This window comes from Perognathus longimembris, chromosome 28, assembly GCF_023159225.1.
Source record: "Perognathus longimembris pacificus isolate PPM17 chromosome 28, ASM2315922v1, whole genome shotgun sequence".
NCBI classification, from domain to species: domain Eukaryota; kingdom Metazoa; phylum Chordata; class Mammalia; order Rodentia; family Heteromyidae; genus Perognathus; species Perognathus longimembris.
Genome location: NC_063188.1, coordinates 105,078,319 through 105,096,479, shown reverse-complemented (window position 1 = coordinate 105,096,479; position 18,161 = coordinate 105,078,319). Strand labels below are relative to the sequence as shown.

General features: G+C 38.6%; 1 protein-coding gene and 1 long non-coding RNA gene across 4 annotated transcripts in view; one reads left to right on the top strand and one right to left on the bottom strand.

Annotated features, from left to right (window-relative positions):
• Pir (pirin) overlaps positions 1-18,161 on the bottom strand; it is a 66,394-nt gene that overhangs the window by 6,169 nt on the left and 42,064 nt on the right. For all 3 annotated transcript variants that reach the window (XM_048335797.1, XM_048335798.1, XM_048335799.1), the window contains 3 exons: positions 14,440-14,524; positions 8,414-8,458; positions 1,123-1,205 (listed from right to left, as the gene is read on the bottom strand). In XM_048335797.1, coding sequence (XP_048191754.1) covers positions 1,123-1,205; positions 8,414-8,458; positions 14,440-14,524 — 213 coding nt within the window. The remainder of the gene's footprint in view (positions 1-1,122; positions 1,206-8,413; positions 8,459-14,439; positions 14,525-18,161) is intronic.
• Positions 14,910-15,339, top strand: LOC125343394. Its single transcript, XR_007209328.1, has 2 exons — positions 14,910-15,029; positions 15,250-15,339. It is a non-coding gene; the product is annotated as an uncharacterized LOC125343394 (long non-coding RNA).

Genomic DNA, 18,161 nt, shown 5'->3' with positions numbered 1-18,161 from the left:
AAATCCCACTATATGCTATAATTCTGTGGTCAGAGAGCTAGGTCAGCCTGTCTCTCCATCAGTCACTTGAATACTGAAATAGTTCTCATCTCTACTTTCCAAAATCTATCTTTTGCACAATTATCTCCTCAATTCTCCCTCCTCCTCCTCCTCCTCCTCCTCCTCCTCCTCCTCCTCCTCCTCCTCCTCCTCCTCTTCCCCCCCTCTTCCTCCCCCCTCCTCCTCCCCCCCTCCTCCTCCCCTCCTCCTCCTCCTCCCCCCTCCTCCTCCTCCCCCCCTCCTCCTCCCCCCTCCTCCCCCTCCCCCTCCCCCTCCCCCTCCCCCTCCTCCTCCTCCGGCTTGGATTCAGGGCCTGAGCACTGTCCCTGGCTTCTTTGTGCTCAAGGCTAGCACTCTACCTTTTGAGGCACAGGGCCACTTCCGGCTTTTTCTATATATGTGGTGCTGGGGAATCGAACCCAGGGCTTCATGTATACGAGGCAAGCTCTTTTGCCTCTAGGCCATATTCCCAGCCCTATCTCCTCAATTCTCCTCAACAGTGACACAAAGTACTCAGATGGCTTAATAGACTGTAACGATGTTGAGTGAACTGTTCCACAGAATGAAAGACATAAAAGAAACTGGAAACTTATTTTTTAAAAATACCTGTCAAGATTCCTTAAATATTAGAAATTTTACTTTAAGAGCAGAAGTGCATAAAAAAGAACTTGAAAAAACATGAAATACTCATCTCAGTTCAAAATGGGGATTGTTTTGAAAGGGCTCTAGGTGAGTATGCATGTGTGCATATCTATATCTATATCTGTATATACATTTACAGTATGTGCCTATTATTACTTTTGCTAAAAGCAAAATAAATCAGTTTTACATTGCTTCCAGATACAAATTTGTTGGACTAAACCATGTGATTCCTAAATATAAGGAATGAACTCGATATAGACAGAACATTAAAAGAAACAAATAGAAATAGGAAAAACTATTGAATGGAGTCAGAAAATCTGTAGTATAATTCATTCCCCAAAGAAGACAGACAAATTTTCTAACTCTGTATCACCATTAAACATGTTCTCAGAAGCAGACAGAATACATAATTGAGGAAAATAGAATGTTTTTAATATTTACCTTGTTCTCCACCTGGACATTGTCACCTTCTCCAAGAACTGCTGTGTGATGAGGTTCTATTTTTTGTTGTGCATCATCAGGCCCTGCAAAAATATGAACCACTAAACTTCAACACTTATTGCTATAGATTTTTCCTAGGACCAAACCTTCAGCCAACTGCTTAGACTCATAATACTGGGTTCAACTTCAGAAATAACAAACTTCAGAATCTCAAATCTCTTGTTGATTCTACTTGCTACCATTAATGAAACGTGTTGCTATGCAGTGTAGGGAAGAACGAGGAGGTAAATCCTGCATCGTGCTTTCACGTAAACTTTTCATGTCATGTTCAACTCATTCAATTGATATGCAAAGCCTTCGATATTACATATCCATAAGAAAGTATATTTAGGGGCTAAATGGCTCAAGTGGTAGAGTGCATCCATTCCAAGTACAAGGCCCTGAATCCAAACCCCAGCACCATCCAAAAACAAAGCAAAACAAAACTAGAAACAAAGAAATATACATCGAAAAGTATAAAATGACATCAATGATTCACACCAAGAAGTGTTTACTGAGCATCTAAAACTTCCTAATGCTAGGGAAAACACAAAACATGTAAAACAAATTCCTTGCATACAAATAATCTGAGGTTTTATGAGACCAAAAAAATAAACCAGAGAATAATTCAATTGGGAAATAAGTTGGATAGCTACTGAACAACAGTTATAGGACAAGGAATACATATCCTACATGTTATGGGAGAGTGTCTTCAGGATAGATCTGATGTCAGCTCTTCTGTCCTAAAGCTCACAGACAAAATGGTAACCAAACTGCGTACATATAAGGCAGCAGGTTTCATGCACCTGGACGTCATGATACTGTTTTAATGCAGTGACAAACGATAGCACTCAAAAAACAATACTGAACTGAGCCAGGCATTGGTGGCTCATGCCTGTAATCCTAGCTACTCAGGAGACTGAGATCTGAGGATAGTAGTTCAAAGCCAGCCCAGGTAGAAAAGTTCATGAAATATATCTTCAATTAACCAGCAAATAGCTGGAAGTAAAGGTATGGGCCAAGTGATAGAATGCCAGCCTTGAGGGAAAAAGCCAACTGAGAGCAAGCCCCACTATTGGTTCACACCCCAAACAATAATAATAGTGATTATGATGATGATGATGATGATGATGATGATAGTAATAATAATGAATTGGCATTTCTCTGCATCACCATCAGAGTTTCTTTCTTGACTACAATGTTCATTGGTCTGCGAAAATATCTTAATTTATAAACAAAGAAGTCAGCTTGTCCTAGGAGTTCTAATTCTAACTTTATATAGAAGGTAGCTTCTGGTTGATCTCTCTGCTCATCTGACAGGGATCATGAAGGAGCCAAATTTCAAATGTGCAAGCATAGATATACTTTCTTTGTAGAAACTAGAGTCAGATTTTTAGGTTCTTAATTTCAAGTGTACCTTCACCTTCTGTAGTAGAATATTAATTTTCTTTTTGTGAGGTCTTAGGGACTGAATTCAGAGCCTTTGCTTGCTAGGCAAGTTCTCTACTACTTGAGCTACACCCACTATAGGAAATCTTTTAAAACACGGTCACCGAAAGCTAAGCCTGACTCCATCTCCAATTCCAGGTCATTCCTATGATATTTCACCCATCTGGTTTTCTCCTGTACCTAAAATAAGTCTTGAAGAAAATATATCCTACTGTGCCTAACTACTTTCTATGCTAAGTAGAGCCAAATCAGATAATAAATAGTTTCCATTGGGAATCTTTGCCAAGGAATGTGAAATCTAATAATGCAACTAAGGAAAATTGAACTAAAGACAATGTAATTGCAATTTTTGCCTAAGAAGTTATAAAAGGTCAAAATACTTTATTTTTAATTTAATTGTATGAAGGGATTATCATTGGAAATTTCAGTTTATAAGAACAATGCATCTTGATCAATAGCACCTTTTTCATCATTCTTCCCCAAAATGGTGTGTGTTTGTATGTGCACATGTGCTACTATTGGAGCTTGAACTTGGGGCCTGGGCACTGTCTCTTAGTTTGTTCACTCAAAGCTGGCACTCTAGCACTTATGTCATAGCTCCACTTCCTGAAAATATTTAAAAACCTGTTTTTAAGTTAATGGTCTACCTTCAGTGTGTTTAACTACGGTTTGACCTTTCTGCATCTTTTTCTTTCATTCTCTTTATAAGAGCCACTGTCCCAATTATTCTGTTGCATGGTAGTTTCATGATATAGTTGACATTTTCAATTTTATGTATGTAGTGGAAGTGCTTTTATCTGATACAAGACTGCTAATTGCAAAAGATAGATGTTGAAGTATAAATGTTCTTTTGTTTGAGAATTTTATAGTTAAGATAGATTGGCTAGCTGGATTGAAAAAAAGCATTGTCTTTCTTTTTAAAGTTTACCTATAATGTTCCACCTAAATATCCTTCTAGATTGTTTTCACTAACCTTACTATCATGTCACTCATTAACTAATTGAAGGCATTTCTGTAGCAATTCACTTCATGAAACATTTCACGTAATTCGTTTTGTTTTTGTTTTTGTCAGTCCTGGGGCTTGAACTCAGGGCCTGAACACTGTCCCTGGCTTCTTTTTGCTCAAGGCTAGCACTCTACCACTTGAGACACAGCGCCACTTCTGGCCTTTTCTATGTATGTGGTGCTGAGGAATGGAACCCAGGACTTCATGTATATGAGGCAAGCACTCTTGCCACTAGGCCATATCCCCAGCCCTGCTTAATTGTTCTAAAAATAATATTTTTTCTACATTTTTAATAAATTACGTAATATCCAATTAAATTACAGAATTGCAAGTATTGGTACAACTGGTACAAACAGATGGAAAAGAAACACAACTGCCTCTAAATCTGCTACAGCTCAGCTGATGGGAGGAGCTGACCATTCTGGGTGTTGAGGCATCACCCAGGTATTTACCACAGAATGAAGAGTGTCAGTCAATTCCATGTGTTTGGTAAGTAGGAAGGAAATAAAAAGGGCTTTTGGAAAACCTATACGTGTTTCTTCATCTTAACTAAAAGATCCAATGACTGTGTCAAACTCAGAATAGGAAATATAAAGTCGAATGCAAACTAAGAATGAATAACGTGTTACTGCCATTACAAGCCAGTTAGTGTCCATTTCAATCATCATCAGTAGTAGTTTCAGATTGTTAAATGCAATTTTAAGCGCCAACCATATACTGGCATTGGTCCTTTAGGAGGACTGGCATTCAAACTGACAAGCTATATTCTTTTGCTCTTTGCACTGATATGCAGTGTGATTTTCTTAACATCAGGAACTGGATTAAGTATTAGTATCTGTAGTATATATTAACTTCTTGATCATACTGTTTTTCTTTGCATTTAATTTTTTTGTGCCAGTATTGGGGTTTGAACTTTGGGCCTGAGTGCTATCCCTTTGATATTTCACTCCAGGCACCACTTGAGCCACAGCTCCACTCCAGGCTTTTGCTGGTTAACTGGAGATAAGAGTCTCATGGACTTTCCTGCCTGGTCTGGGCTTGAACTGCGATCCTCAGAATTGAGAGACCTGTGTGAGCCACTAGCTTCGGCTCTTTTTACTTTTTTAACATATGCTGCACACACTCCAGGTGAAAGATAGTCAAAGAACTTTCTGCCTCTGTACAAGATTGTTATGAGTAGCTTCTCTCATTGAACCATCAGCTTATTAGGTTCTCCATTGTTGAAAAAAAGAAAGTGTACAAAAATCTTGGAGTGAAAAAAAATCTTGAAGTGAATCTCAAATGAGTGTTATTTTTCAATAAGAAAATGTTGAATTTACTCATTTCTGCCCTGTTAACTCCTTTTCTTCATGGTGTTCTTACAAGATCATTACGTAGCCCTACTACAGTTACCTTGAACTTGAAAGTATTCGAATATCCTTGTAGGCAGTTACCGACTAGCATTGTCTATCATTCAAAGCTCCACTTGTCTATAATTAACTTACAGATGGCCATTTTACTTACTTCCTGTATCAATATTTTCAATGACCTCTCTTAGAATTCCATTTTATTCATCCTCTCCAGAAATTTTTTTTCAACCAAATTTTCAGTCTATTTATTCTAGTCCAACATGCTAATTATATAGCATCTGCTTTTAACAGATCAGAGGTGCTGGACACTTTTAAAAAACAATTACTTGTTTATCAGCGCCAGTCAAAATTAAAATGTCATAGTAAAATCAGCAAGTGTTTTCTGAATTCTTTCTCTACATTGTATAAGGTCAATCCTGTCTTGTCATTTCTTTTTCTCTGGGAATTGGTTCTTGCCCTTTCCTTATTCTCATCAACATCCCTATTAGTGGGTGGGTTGGAAAGGAAGGAGATAAAATTCAAATGAGGTCATTTGGCTTGTTGCTTATTAGTTAAAGTAGCATCCTAAGAGACCAGTTTTCTGAGCTGAATTTGCTCCATGGTCCAGGTTGCTTTGAGCAGATTTAACTTTCCTCCAAGGCTACAGGCAGCAATCCTGCCAGATGTTTTTTGCACTTACAGCCATGGTCACAAGGGAGGACGAGGCCAGTGAGCACAGATGACTCAAAATCCAGTCTCACTTCAAGAAAAACAAGTGGTAGGCATCTGTATTCAAAATGTCCTCTCACCTCCTAGGGTGTCATCTGATAAAAATCCAACACAGGTCCTTTAAATTTCTTGGAATAATCAAGGGAAATTGCAGGCCAAACTCTTTATTACTGAAATTCAGAGGCAGATTCTTGGTTTTAAATCAAGGTGGTTCTTGATCACAAGCATTTATTTAAGTCATTTATCCTGTTCCAGAGTTCTGGGAAAGAACTGTGATATCCCAGTGTGATTCTGCAGCATGAGATACCAGAAGCAATCCTCTATTGTGTTTTGCATTTCCTGAGATTTAGTGAATGAAGAAATCACTGTGATTAGCTAGGTGACAGTGGCTCATGCCTGTAATCCTAGCTACTCAGGAGGCTGAGATCTGAGGATTGAGGAAAGACTCGAGCAGGAAAGACTGAAATTCTTATCTCCAATTAACCACTAGAAAACCAGAAGTGGCGCTGTGGCTCCAGTCATAGGGCACTAGCTTTGAGGTGGAGTCAGACACAGCACCGAGACCCAGAGTTCTTCCCTCATGAATGAAAAAAAAAGAAAAAGAAAAAGAAATTGCTGTGATTGTGTGGTCATCTGGCCAGTAGCTGGCAGTTCTGCTTTTACTCTGGTCAAATGAGGCCCAGCTAAACCTTCACCTCCACAGACAGTGGAGCTCACTTGTTAATCTATTCTTATGCTTCTACATGAAATGCCTTGAGTAAATGGACATGTGCTCAGCTTTAAAGTTTTATTAATATTTTTGTAGCAGCGAGTTCAGTTTTGAATCACATTGTTGGACAGCAGAAGCTTGCTGGTTTGTCTGTAAATCTGAATTTTGCCCTCAGTTTTTCCAATCTACTTAACTATGTGATTCATGCTACAAATGAAATCAGGAAGCGATAGAGTGCTGAAGCTACAGTATTGTCTAATTCATTTGTTTTCTTGACCCTTGGGTTTTATTTCATGTGTCAGTGTTCACATTACATACTTACTGCATTTTCTGTGAAAAAAACATTTAAATAAATCATGGCAGTTTGATTTTTGTTAAGTGGATATATAGGTCACCCTTATAGTAATAATTGTCCAGCTTTCCACTTGTTAACTTCTGGGACTAAAGGTCTGTTAGATAATAACGTGATACAGGTTTGGATGGTGAGGACTTATTATACTTTTTCTCCTTCATCCTTTACTAAATGTCACTAAGGTCAAAATCGGTTGTGAGATTTTTGTAGAAAGCTCAGAATTAGAATGGTCTTTACTTTTTTTAAATGGTTGAAAAAATTTACAACAGTATTTAATGAAACATGAAAAATACATCAAATTCACAAAATGTTTTATTGGAACAGCTACCCTACTTGTTTGTGTTTGTTTGTGGCTTCTTTGGGGATATATAGGAAATGCAAGTGATGGCAATTGATACTGCATGGTCCACAGAGATGAAAATATCCATTATCTGTCCCTTTATGCTGTTTGCTACTCCCCCCACCATTTTCTAATTCTACATAAACATTTCTGAAATCCTTACCCCCTTAGAAGTCTTGTGCTTTTTCATTACTTTCCATTTATGCAGATTATTTTATTGCTGTTAAAATCATAAATCAGTAGTGCTATTTATGTACATTTCCCCGTTTTTATAAAGTACTATGTTAGTCTCAGGATTTTCAGGAGATCATAAAAAACAAGCGATACTTTCTCTCTCCCAGATAGTTAACATTTTAATGTTGTGTTCATGGGGATTTAAAACCCTACTGCTACTTCTTGAATGTTAAATCCTTCTTTCTTTCTTTCTTTCTTTTTTTTTTTGCCAGTCCTGGGCCTTGGACTCAGGGCCTGAGCACTGTCCCTGGCTTCCTTTTGCTCAAGCCACCTGAGCCACAGCGCCCCTTCTGGCCATTTTCCATATATGTGGTGCTGGGGAATCAAACCGAGAGCTTCATGTGTAGGAGGCAAGCACTCTTGCCACTAGGCCATATTCCCAGCTCCAATCCTTCTTTCTTGAATGTTAAAATAAATACTTGCTGCTTTTGACCTATAGTTGAAATGTTAGTCTGTGCAAGAAGAATCAAGTCCGTTTGTACTATATCAGGTGTAAGTTCAAAATACTGTCAAATTGAAAAGAAATGTCTCAGGAAATTATTGCTAATGTGTATAATTGTTTAAATAAATACTAATTAAAATAATCTCCAATTATTTGGGAGAATATATGATTTAAAGAGCTAGTTCTGCCAGCCTTCTCACCTTGAGCAGAGGTTATCCACCCCACTTCATAGGTGGTAGATTCCTTCTCTAACTGGAACACACTGAAGCTCTATCCTTTAATCAGTACAGAGTTGCTGGCCTCTTTGTTACATCAACACACACCAGCAAGCCTGAAATTTTCTCTGTGTCCTTTCTTCCTGCCTTCCTCACTGAACATCCTCAAAGCTGAAAGGCACCCTGACCTGGGTGTTGAGAGGGCTGATTAGTAGAAATGTGGCTCAAGTGATAGAGAACCAGTCTTGAATGGAAAAGGCCAAGTAAATACACAAGGCTTTGAGTTCAAGCTCCACTACTGGTACCAGAATACAAAACAAAAACAAATAAAAAGGAAGTGAGGGCTAGAGGCATAGTATTTAATTATATAAAATGTTTTTTAATATATCTTTTATTCTTTGGTAATTTAAACTGCAATTGAACCCAAAATGACATGCCATTAACTTACCAATATACACATCTCCTGATATGGTATAAATGAAGCTTGTCCACCCTGGAAAGTGAAAAGCAATATTAAAAGGTCAGTGTTTGCCATGCCAAAATGAACACACACACACACACACACACACACACACACACACACACACATTTATGTGTAACAAATGCAAAAGGAATATTTAGAGATTAAGTCTTTTATTTCCCATTATATACACATTTAATGTTCTAGTTCTATGAGTTATTACAATATATACTTACATATTATCTTCCTGTCTTTGTCTCTCTCTCCCTTTCTGACACATAGACACAAACAACCTCCCAAACACACATACACACTCTCATTCTCTCTTTCTCCCTCTGATACACAACACAGACACAAATATTCTCCTAAAATTTTTTTTTTTTTTTTGCCAGTTCTGGGCCTTGGACTCAGGGCCTGAGTACTGCCCCTGGCTTCTTTTTGCTCAAGGCTAGCACTCTGCCACTTGAGCTACAGCGCCACTTCTGGCCATTTTCTGTATATGTGGTGCTGGGGAATTGAACCCAGGGCTTCATGTATACGAGGCAAGCACTCTTGCCACTAGGCCATATCCCCAGTCCCTATTTGCTTTTGACCCACAGAATACATAGACAACAAAGATTCTACTAATCTGAACTATATTCTATTCTCTTTTCCAAATCCATTATTCACTATAATCACTAAGTTAAAACCCTATCTTTCTAGGCCAATTTTGATAGTATACTTTGTACGGCCACTGGGCCATAATCCCAGCCTCTCCTAAATCTTTTTCAAAGTGCAAATGGTTTTACTATTTTCTGATTATAAAAAGTTGCACTTGATATTAAGGATATACAAAAGCATGGCACATCAAAACGGAAAATATTTCAGCAGTCTTCTATTTACACTGATATACATATTGTTAGCAATTTGGCATTTATGGACTATACAATATTTGTGTAAAACAGAATAAATTCAGTTTTCTGTGTTTCCTATGGAGCAGTAATTCCTCCTTATGAAAGACTGTATAGCATTCAATTGTAAGGATGTGTTGTACTTCATATAACAAATCCTATTTTCATAGATTCAAGCTATTAAAAATTATTTCTACACCTGACCAAACCTCAAAGCTCTCAGTTGTTTGGATGAGCTTTTACTTTATATCATGATAAATGTTCCAATCTCATTTCTCCTGTACCTTCTTTGCTTCCTGCATAAATTGAGAAGATATGGAGATATTCTTAAGTCTGCTTTCTTTCTTTTTAAAATATTTTTACAGTATCCCAAAGGCCCAAATGTCTGCTTAAAGGTACAACCAAGTTAGTTTCTTAAGTGCACTGATTTATTTTCATTCCTTGCTTAAGTATTTTATTAAGATATGGAGTATGTCTTCCAGTTATAACACAATTTATGTTCCTGATAGAAAAGCACAATGTTAGAAGTAATGTCAAATTCCCCTTTAAATCTTTCTTTTGGCATGATTTTCATGTGCACTTGCCCCTGTGAGCCTTGTTTAAATTCCATTAGGCTTTGTCTCTTAAGGCTATCAAAAATGCCAACTTGTATGAATGTTTACTATGGGTTTAAGAACAAGCAGTTCTGTTAAAAGTAGGACTATGTCAGCCAAGGGCTTTTCTCATCTCACTTACATGTCCTACACCATAAACCAATGTTACTCTGCAATTTTTTATTGCTCTGTCAGAGGTCACACACTCGACATTTTCCTATTCTTCTACACATATGATTGTCAAGCTACTGTTTCTTTGCATCTCAGAAGCTCTCCCCTTCCCTTGGGCAATAGCAAATATAAGAGTTGGGAAGAAGATCATTATTTTTTTTTTTTTGCTCTCTCCCCTAGGACAGTTAAGTAACACATAGATGTCAGATTCCTATAAAAATAAAAAGTACACAATGCTTCTTTTAAATACTGTAAATCATTTTCTGTGGCATTTGCACTCATTCTCTAGGAGGTTCCTAATGCTTTCAAATATCCCTAGGGAAAGCTTTCTTCAGCCTACATTCCTTGGCCTAATCCAAAAAGCTTTCCTCCTATCTCAATTTTAGAGTGCATTGTTCCAATGAATTTTTCATCTATCCTTTATACATGTGTATGGGCAGAAAGTAATAGAAAAACATGACCTGGTGACACACAAGATATATTATATTCAGCTTGGAGGAGGATAGGAGAAAGGGCAATCAGGTTAAGAAAAGAATGTACCTCTTTCAAAATTCTGGATTACATTGGTTTCCAGATCTCAAAGCAAGCCAGGTTCCTAACTGCCTGCTTGGGGTCTTGACATTCAGAATAGCTATGTTCCTAACGTATGGCTTCTCAAGTCTTTTTTTCCCTTCTCATTATATCAACTTATTTTTCTTTTTAAAAAATTTTTGCCAGTCTTGGGGCTTGACCTCAGGGTCTGAGCACTGTCCCTTAGCTCGGCTTCTTGTACTCTACCACTTGAGCCATAGCTCACTTCTGGCTTTTTGGTGGTTAAAGAGTCTCAAAAACTGTCCTGCCTGAGCTGGCTTCTAACTGTGATCCTCAGATCTCAGCCTCCTGAAGTAGCTAGGATTATAGGTGAGCCCCCAGATGCCAGCTATTTTTCAATTTTTACTTTGAAAAAAATCCTGATATAAGGAGAAACTTGGAAAAAGCCTATAGAAAATTACTATACACTATTCATCCAGATTCCCTTGAAGTATTACATTTATCATTTTCTGCTACAAATATGTGACTCTTCTTACTGAAATATTTTAAGAGTAACTTGCAAACAGGATGCCTCTTACCCTGAAATTATTTTCTATACGGATTTACTAAAAACAAGGACACTTGATTTAAGAAACATAGTGCTCTTGTAAAATCCTCCAATCCCTCCCTGATCTCCCAGTGCAAATTGGAACTCCTGACCCTGGCGGATACTTTGCTCAATTGGGTCTTACACATTTTCTCCCATCTCAGTGAGCGTCCTTGTCAGATATGGGTTAGGATGACTGTGACATTGACTGACAACTTTGGCTGCAACTTTGTAATTATACCTGTGCTAGAGGACACAGATAGGTTGTAAGACATTCTGAAAGAATACATCTTGTCTTAGGGTTTGGGGTTAATTTGTTATGTAGCCAAACAGCAAACTAGCACAAGATTTATTTAAATATATCCTAAGATGATTGAATAAGTAGCTACTGTACAATATTAAAAAATCTACTTTGAAAGACAAATGAGGAAGATATGGTTCCTTTCATTTTGCTGCAAAATTAAATGCATATTCAAAATACATTTGAAGCAAAATATATCGAGAATATATTAGTTTCCTATTACTGTGACAATAAACCACAGTCAATTGCTCTGCATCTATTGTCATACGTCCCGCTATGACTCCTTTCTCATGCATACTCATGATACTATGCCACCTCAATTACCCAGGTGTTTGTTTTCTGCCACTATAACACAATACTTGAGAGAGTCAAGTGACAAACGGGAAACGTTATTTTTGCTTACAGTTTTCTTTTCTTTTCTTTTCTTTTTTTTGGCCAGTCCTGGGCCTTGGACTCAGGGCCTGAGCACTGTCCCTGGCTTCTTCCCGCTCAAGGCTAGCACTCTACCACTTGAACCACAGCGCCACTTCTGGCCATTTTCTATGTATGTGCTGCTGGGGAATTGAACCTAGGGTTTCATGTATACAAGACAAGCACTCTACCACTAGGCCATATCCCCAGCCCTAGAGTTTTCAAAGCATTAGTTCATGGTCAATTTGCCATGTTGCCTTTGGCATTATGGTGAGGCACCACGTCATGAGGGGAGCCCATGGCAGAGGAAGTTGCTGACTTCGTGGTAGCTGGAAAGCAAAATGACAGAAGAAAACAAAGAGCCAAAGCCCTGCTATCACCTGTAAGGCTGGACCTCTACCTCCTAGGTTTTCAATCAGCTCCCAATATCACCACAAGCTGGTGACCAATTTGTTAGGACAAAGACCTTTGGAGGACATTCATGATCCAAATCACTGCTCTCTCCACAAAGTCCCTTCTACCATGTAGCATATTGGTAGAAACCAGGGATTAAGACATAGAAATCTTTTAGGGACCATTATTCTGCCTAACAAAGAGGGGTAGATTATATATTCTCTGAGGAAATTTTGTTATTGGTCTCCATATGAGGAAAACTGATAAGGAAAGAGAAACCAAAGGTTCACAGAATCATTTTTTTCCATGTTATAACAGTTCTCCATTTTTTTGCGCTTGAACTCAGCCTGGGCACTGTCCCTGAACTTCTTTTGCTCAAGGCTACCACTCTACCACTTGAACCATAGTGCCACTTTTTTTGGGTGGTTTATTGGAGTTAAATGTCTCACCAACTTTTCTGCCCAGACTGTCTTCAAACCACTGTTCTCAGATCTCAGCCTCCCAAGTATCTAGGATTACAGGTTTGATGTAAAGTTTGATGTACAGTCAGAAGAAAAAGGGGACACAGGAACCAAAAAGCCTAAGTTTCTTGAAAAGGGATGCAAATTTCTTAGAATTACAGATGTATGTCCTTCACAATGAATGATAACAGTGTGATCTGTACATCAATTTACATCAGTAAAAATCAGATTGCCTTGCAATAGATGGCAAGATTCACTGCCAAAAAAACCCTCAACAAATTAGACTCTTATTTTAGCCAAGAGCTAATATGAAAAACGTGTTGGGCAATGTGAAAGGAATCTAGTACTGTCAGAAACTCGACAAATTGGATTCTTTGTAAATGATGCACTGTCCAGCTCAATTCCTGGTATCAACTAACTTCCAAATCACAACTGCATAAAACATCTGCTTTCTGCAAGATTCATACAACCCAACGGAAATGTGCCTAGCCCTCCAGAAAGAAGGAGATGCTAAAAATCGATTCTAATACTATTTATAGGAAAGAATTCAGATAAAACCTATTCTGATTCATGAAGAATGTTTCCAGGCTCCCCTAACTAGATTTCCCCTAGGACACAGGCATTTTTTTGGTATCACAGGTAGGATAGTAGCCATGTATGCTTCTATTTGTAGCTTAATCTGGTATATAATCTTCTATTTGTAGTTAATCTGATAATGATATAACCCAGTGAACATTGAATTAGTTAGACTGTAAAGTGTATGCCAAAAGACAAACAATGCCCAGATATCAGTGTCAAGTCCCTTTACCATAAAAAACAAAACCATTAATATTATAAACAAATGATGTCCAGGACCCAGCCAGTGGTTCTCACATTTCAAAAAATATTTGATGGGGGTTGGGAATGTGGCCAAGTCAACCTGACCATACACTTCCTGTTAGTGGGGCTACAGAAAAACAGTTCTTTGATAAATTGTTGATAGAAAGTACAACTGCCTGTTTTTCCTTTTAATTTAATTTATAGTACTGGGACTGAAACTGGGGCTAGTGCTTGCTATGCAATAGCCTATTACTTCAGCCATATCACACTCATTTCCTTTTCATTTTTGTACTGATAGTGGGACTTAAACTCAGAGCTTGGGCGCTGTCCCTGAGCTGTTTTGCTCACAGATGGTCCTCGACCACTGGAACCACAGCTCTACTTCTGGCCTTTTTGCTGTTTAATTGGAGATAAGAGTCCCACAGACTTTTCTGCCCAGTTGTATCTCAGTCAAGTACATACTTTTCTAAAGTAAGAAAAATATGAATTAACCGAGCCAGAAAATAAGAAGACAATGGGCAATTTACTCATTCTACCTCATCAGGTAGGTTTTTTTGGGGGGTGGCCTTGAGGCAGTGTGTGATCTTTTGGATCTTAGTGTTTGCACCAGTAAATAAAGATATAGCTCCAAAGTCAGGCTGTAGGTTCTATGAATTTCTAATTTTCTTGGCAGACCTCAGTTGTATTTACAAATTTAAATACATTCAAACATAAAGTTACTAGAAATTTGTGCTGAAGTTTGTGGAAAAAAATTACATTGCCAAGAAAGTAGTCCCTTATTGTTTCTGGTATTTTTGTTGATTTGTTTTCATCTTTCCCCACTTTTACATAATTACTACATTCCAGAACTTGTCATACCTTTAGGAATGGGTTGGGAATGTTTTGCTCCTTGGTCCAATTTGAAGTCCAAATACAAGGTTGGTGTGCGAGTGTAAACCTTAGACTAAAAACAGAAAAAAGAAAACTATCAGCATTTTTGTAAGAACAGTATTGATTTTTTTTGTTTTTAAATTTTGGGCTTTTTTGTTTGTGTTTGGATTTTTGGTGCTGGTACTGTGGCTTGAACTCAGGGCCTAGGTGCTGTCCCTGAGCTACAGCTCTACTTCCAGCTTTTTGGTGACTAACTGAAAATGCCAGGGTTGGCTTTGAACCACAGTCCTCAGATCTCAGCCTCTTGAGTAGCTAGGACTATAAATGTGAGCCACTAAGCCACTGGCACCCAGCTAGGACAAGGTTCTTCACTTCAGCTGGGCGCTTCTGTAATAGCCCTGGGTCTGGATATTTGAAGCTCCTGGCTCTGGGTCTTGGATTTTTGAAGTGCCTCCTAGCTTTACAAAATGGTTGATAAGCCAATTTAAAGTTGAGCATGAGCTGCCTATAGTGATTTCTTCAGATGGGCCCAAGGTTAATATTTTATTGGCCAATAGCTGCTTCAACTTGACACATAGGTGATTCTTTTTTTTTTTTTTGGCCAGTCCTGGGCCTTGGACTCAGGGCCTGAGCACTGTCCCTGGCTTCTTCCCGCTCAAGGCTAGCACTCTGCCACTTGAGCCACAGCGCCGCTTCTGGCCGTTTTCTGCATATGTGGTGCTGGGGAATCGAACCTAGGGCCTCGTGTATCCGAGGCAGGCACTCTTGCCACTAGGCTATATCCCCAGCCCCACATAGGTGATTCTTATACTTTCCATTGTCAGTTATCTTATATCCAAATGTATATTTCTTCCCCCAGGACTCATAAAGACCATTTTCAATTTGAAATTCAAAAAAAGTGGCCTGTATATATTTATTTCTCACTTGACCTTCCTGGAAAAAAAAAACACAACACAAAAAAACCAACGTGGACTGTCATTGCTGGCTTGCAAAAGCCCAAGTCCAAATATAACAAAGACAGCCTTTGCAGGATTTTCCATTGTAAACAGTGGCTTTGTTTCCATCAACAGTTAAAGCAGAGCTTGTAATTCAATATAATGTCATCCTGATCAAAATCCAAGGGATTAACACTGTTGCTATAAACTCTATGTCTCATTGTTTATCACAAAGCCCCAGTGGCTCTCAGACAAGAATCCAGTGTCTGTCCTACAAAATTAAGAAGAGTGAGGGAAAGGGGTGGGGAGGGGAGGGGTGGATGAGAATGTTGACAGAGGTGACACTGATCAAGATGCATTGTATTCATAAACCGGTTGTGGAATGGCAACTCCTTTGTACAAATACTTCAAGATAATAAAGTATTTAAAAATAAAAAAGAAAGGGCTGGGGATATAGCCTAGTGGCAAGAGTGCCTGCCTCGGATACACGAGGCCCTAGGTTCGATTCCCCAGCACCACATATACAGAAAACGGCCAGAAGCGGCGCTGTGGCTCAAGTGGCAGAGTGCTAGCCTTGAGCGGGAAGAAGCCAGGGACAGTGCTCAGGCCCGGAGTCCAAGGCCCAGGACTGGCCAAAAAAATAAAAATAAAAAAAAAATAAAAAAGAAATACACAAAAAATGAATATGAAAATGGAAGCATGGAACATTGGGCTTGGCAAGATTATAGAATAGCTGGAATTTTCATACACTGCTGGTGAGACTCTAACTTGGTGCAAATACTTAGAAAAACTCTTTGGTGGCATGTACTGCAGATGAATATATGCATAACCTTTGACCCATAATTCAACTGTTAAGTATATACCCAACAGAATGTTTGCCTAAAGACATGTACACGAATTTGTGTAGTAGAACTTGTGGATAATAGCCATGAACTGGAAATTTCCAAAATGTCTTTAACAGTAGAAAGGACAAATGAATTGTAATGTCCATATACAGAGCAATAGTATATGGCAAGGAAACTGAATAAACTCAATTATATTAACAACTCAGAAATCCTGTAACCATTATGCTGAGCAATAAAGGCAGACTCTATTTTTACAGAATTCAGAGCAAGACAAAAACTGAGCTATGGTATCAGAAGTCAGAAAAGTGGTTACCTTGGGAAGAGGGGATTAATTATAAAGGTTGTTTTAGGGGATCAGGTAACATTCCGTTGCTTGGCCAGGCTGCTGGTTTCATGTGTGTATACACTTGGTGAAAACTCTGAGAGGTACACTCGATTTGTGTCACTTTTCTATCTTTATACCATATTTTAGTAAAAAGCTTACATTAGAAACACGAATAGACAAAAACCGAGACTCCAGAAACAAGGGTTGCTTATTAACTTGATAAGGACATAAGTTTGCAGAGAATTATTACATAAACACCACAGACATTTCTACCTCTTTTTGTCATAGAGCCAACCCAAACTCCTACAGAGTAGGAGTTTCTTCCCTCCCCCCTCTCCCCAGCCCTAGAGCTTGAACTCAGGGCCTGGGCACTGTCCCTGAGCTTCTTTGCTCAAGGCTAGCGCTCTACCACTTGAGCCACAGCACCACTTCCAGCTTTTTGTGATTAATTGGAGATAAAAGTTTCATGGACTTTTCCTGCTCAGGCTGGCTTTGAACCACTACCCTCATATCTTAGCCTCCTAAGTAGTTAGGATTACAGGTGTGAGTCACTGGCACCCAGTGACAAGTTCCACTTTTTACTGAATTATGTTTCATCATGGAAAATCTTGCATCAAATCATACATATAGTGACTATTTGTACAAGATATTAATCAACATCTTCACATATATGGAGCAAAATATCTGTCTTCAGAATAAACCTGGTATGGTCCAAGTGTGTACCTGTATGTTAAATTAGAATTGTAAATAATGTTGACTCTCAAAGGAACTTTTCCTTTCCTATGAATGTCTCCTGTGGAAGATTTTGGTACTAAGATGGTCTGGTAGATTGTTTTACCTGGCATAGAATGTCAAGCTACATTCATCCAGCTTCAAAGACTAGAAAAACAAATCCCCCTGTGCATACATAAATGAAACCAGAAGAACCTGTCCCATCAAATGTAACCTGAGCCAAAGACTCACAATCTCAAGGGTTTGAGGCACACATGAACCAAGGGCAGCATATGAGGGACACAGGATCTGATTCTCTAGGATCATTAGGCATGTTTATAGCACCATCTGGAAAAAGACTGGTTGCATCTGATGAAAACTTCTAAAGTTACCTCTAAAAAAGATCAAGGGTAAGCTGCACCTAGTATCAGATGACTTTTCTGTTTGGGAAATATTGAGCTCTTTCAGACAAATGATTCCTGTTTGGCTTACATCTTTCCCAACCTCTTACCTCTGGGGCACATTCAGTAGCTCCGCCTATAGCAAAGACATTAATCACAAGAAAGTGCTCTGCTTCCTTTGTATTGGCATTCTCTCAGAATATGAACATCAAAATAATCTTGAACTGGAAACCAAGGCTATGTGATCTCCCTAATGCTCTTTCCAGTGACTGGCTGGAACTTATCTTCCTTCTTCTGGGTTTTTAGTTCATACATCTGAGAATCTTGTGGGGAGACTTGTTGGGATTTTTGTCTATTGTTGGTTTGAAGTTCTGACTCATAAAATCAATGTGTTCATCTCCAATTGTAATTTTTTAAATTCTCTCCTGGTTTTTCAGACCAGAACTAGAGAGAAGGGAGAGTATGACTGGAGAAAGAGTGGGCACCTGGAGCT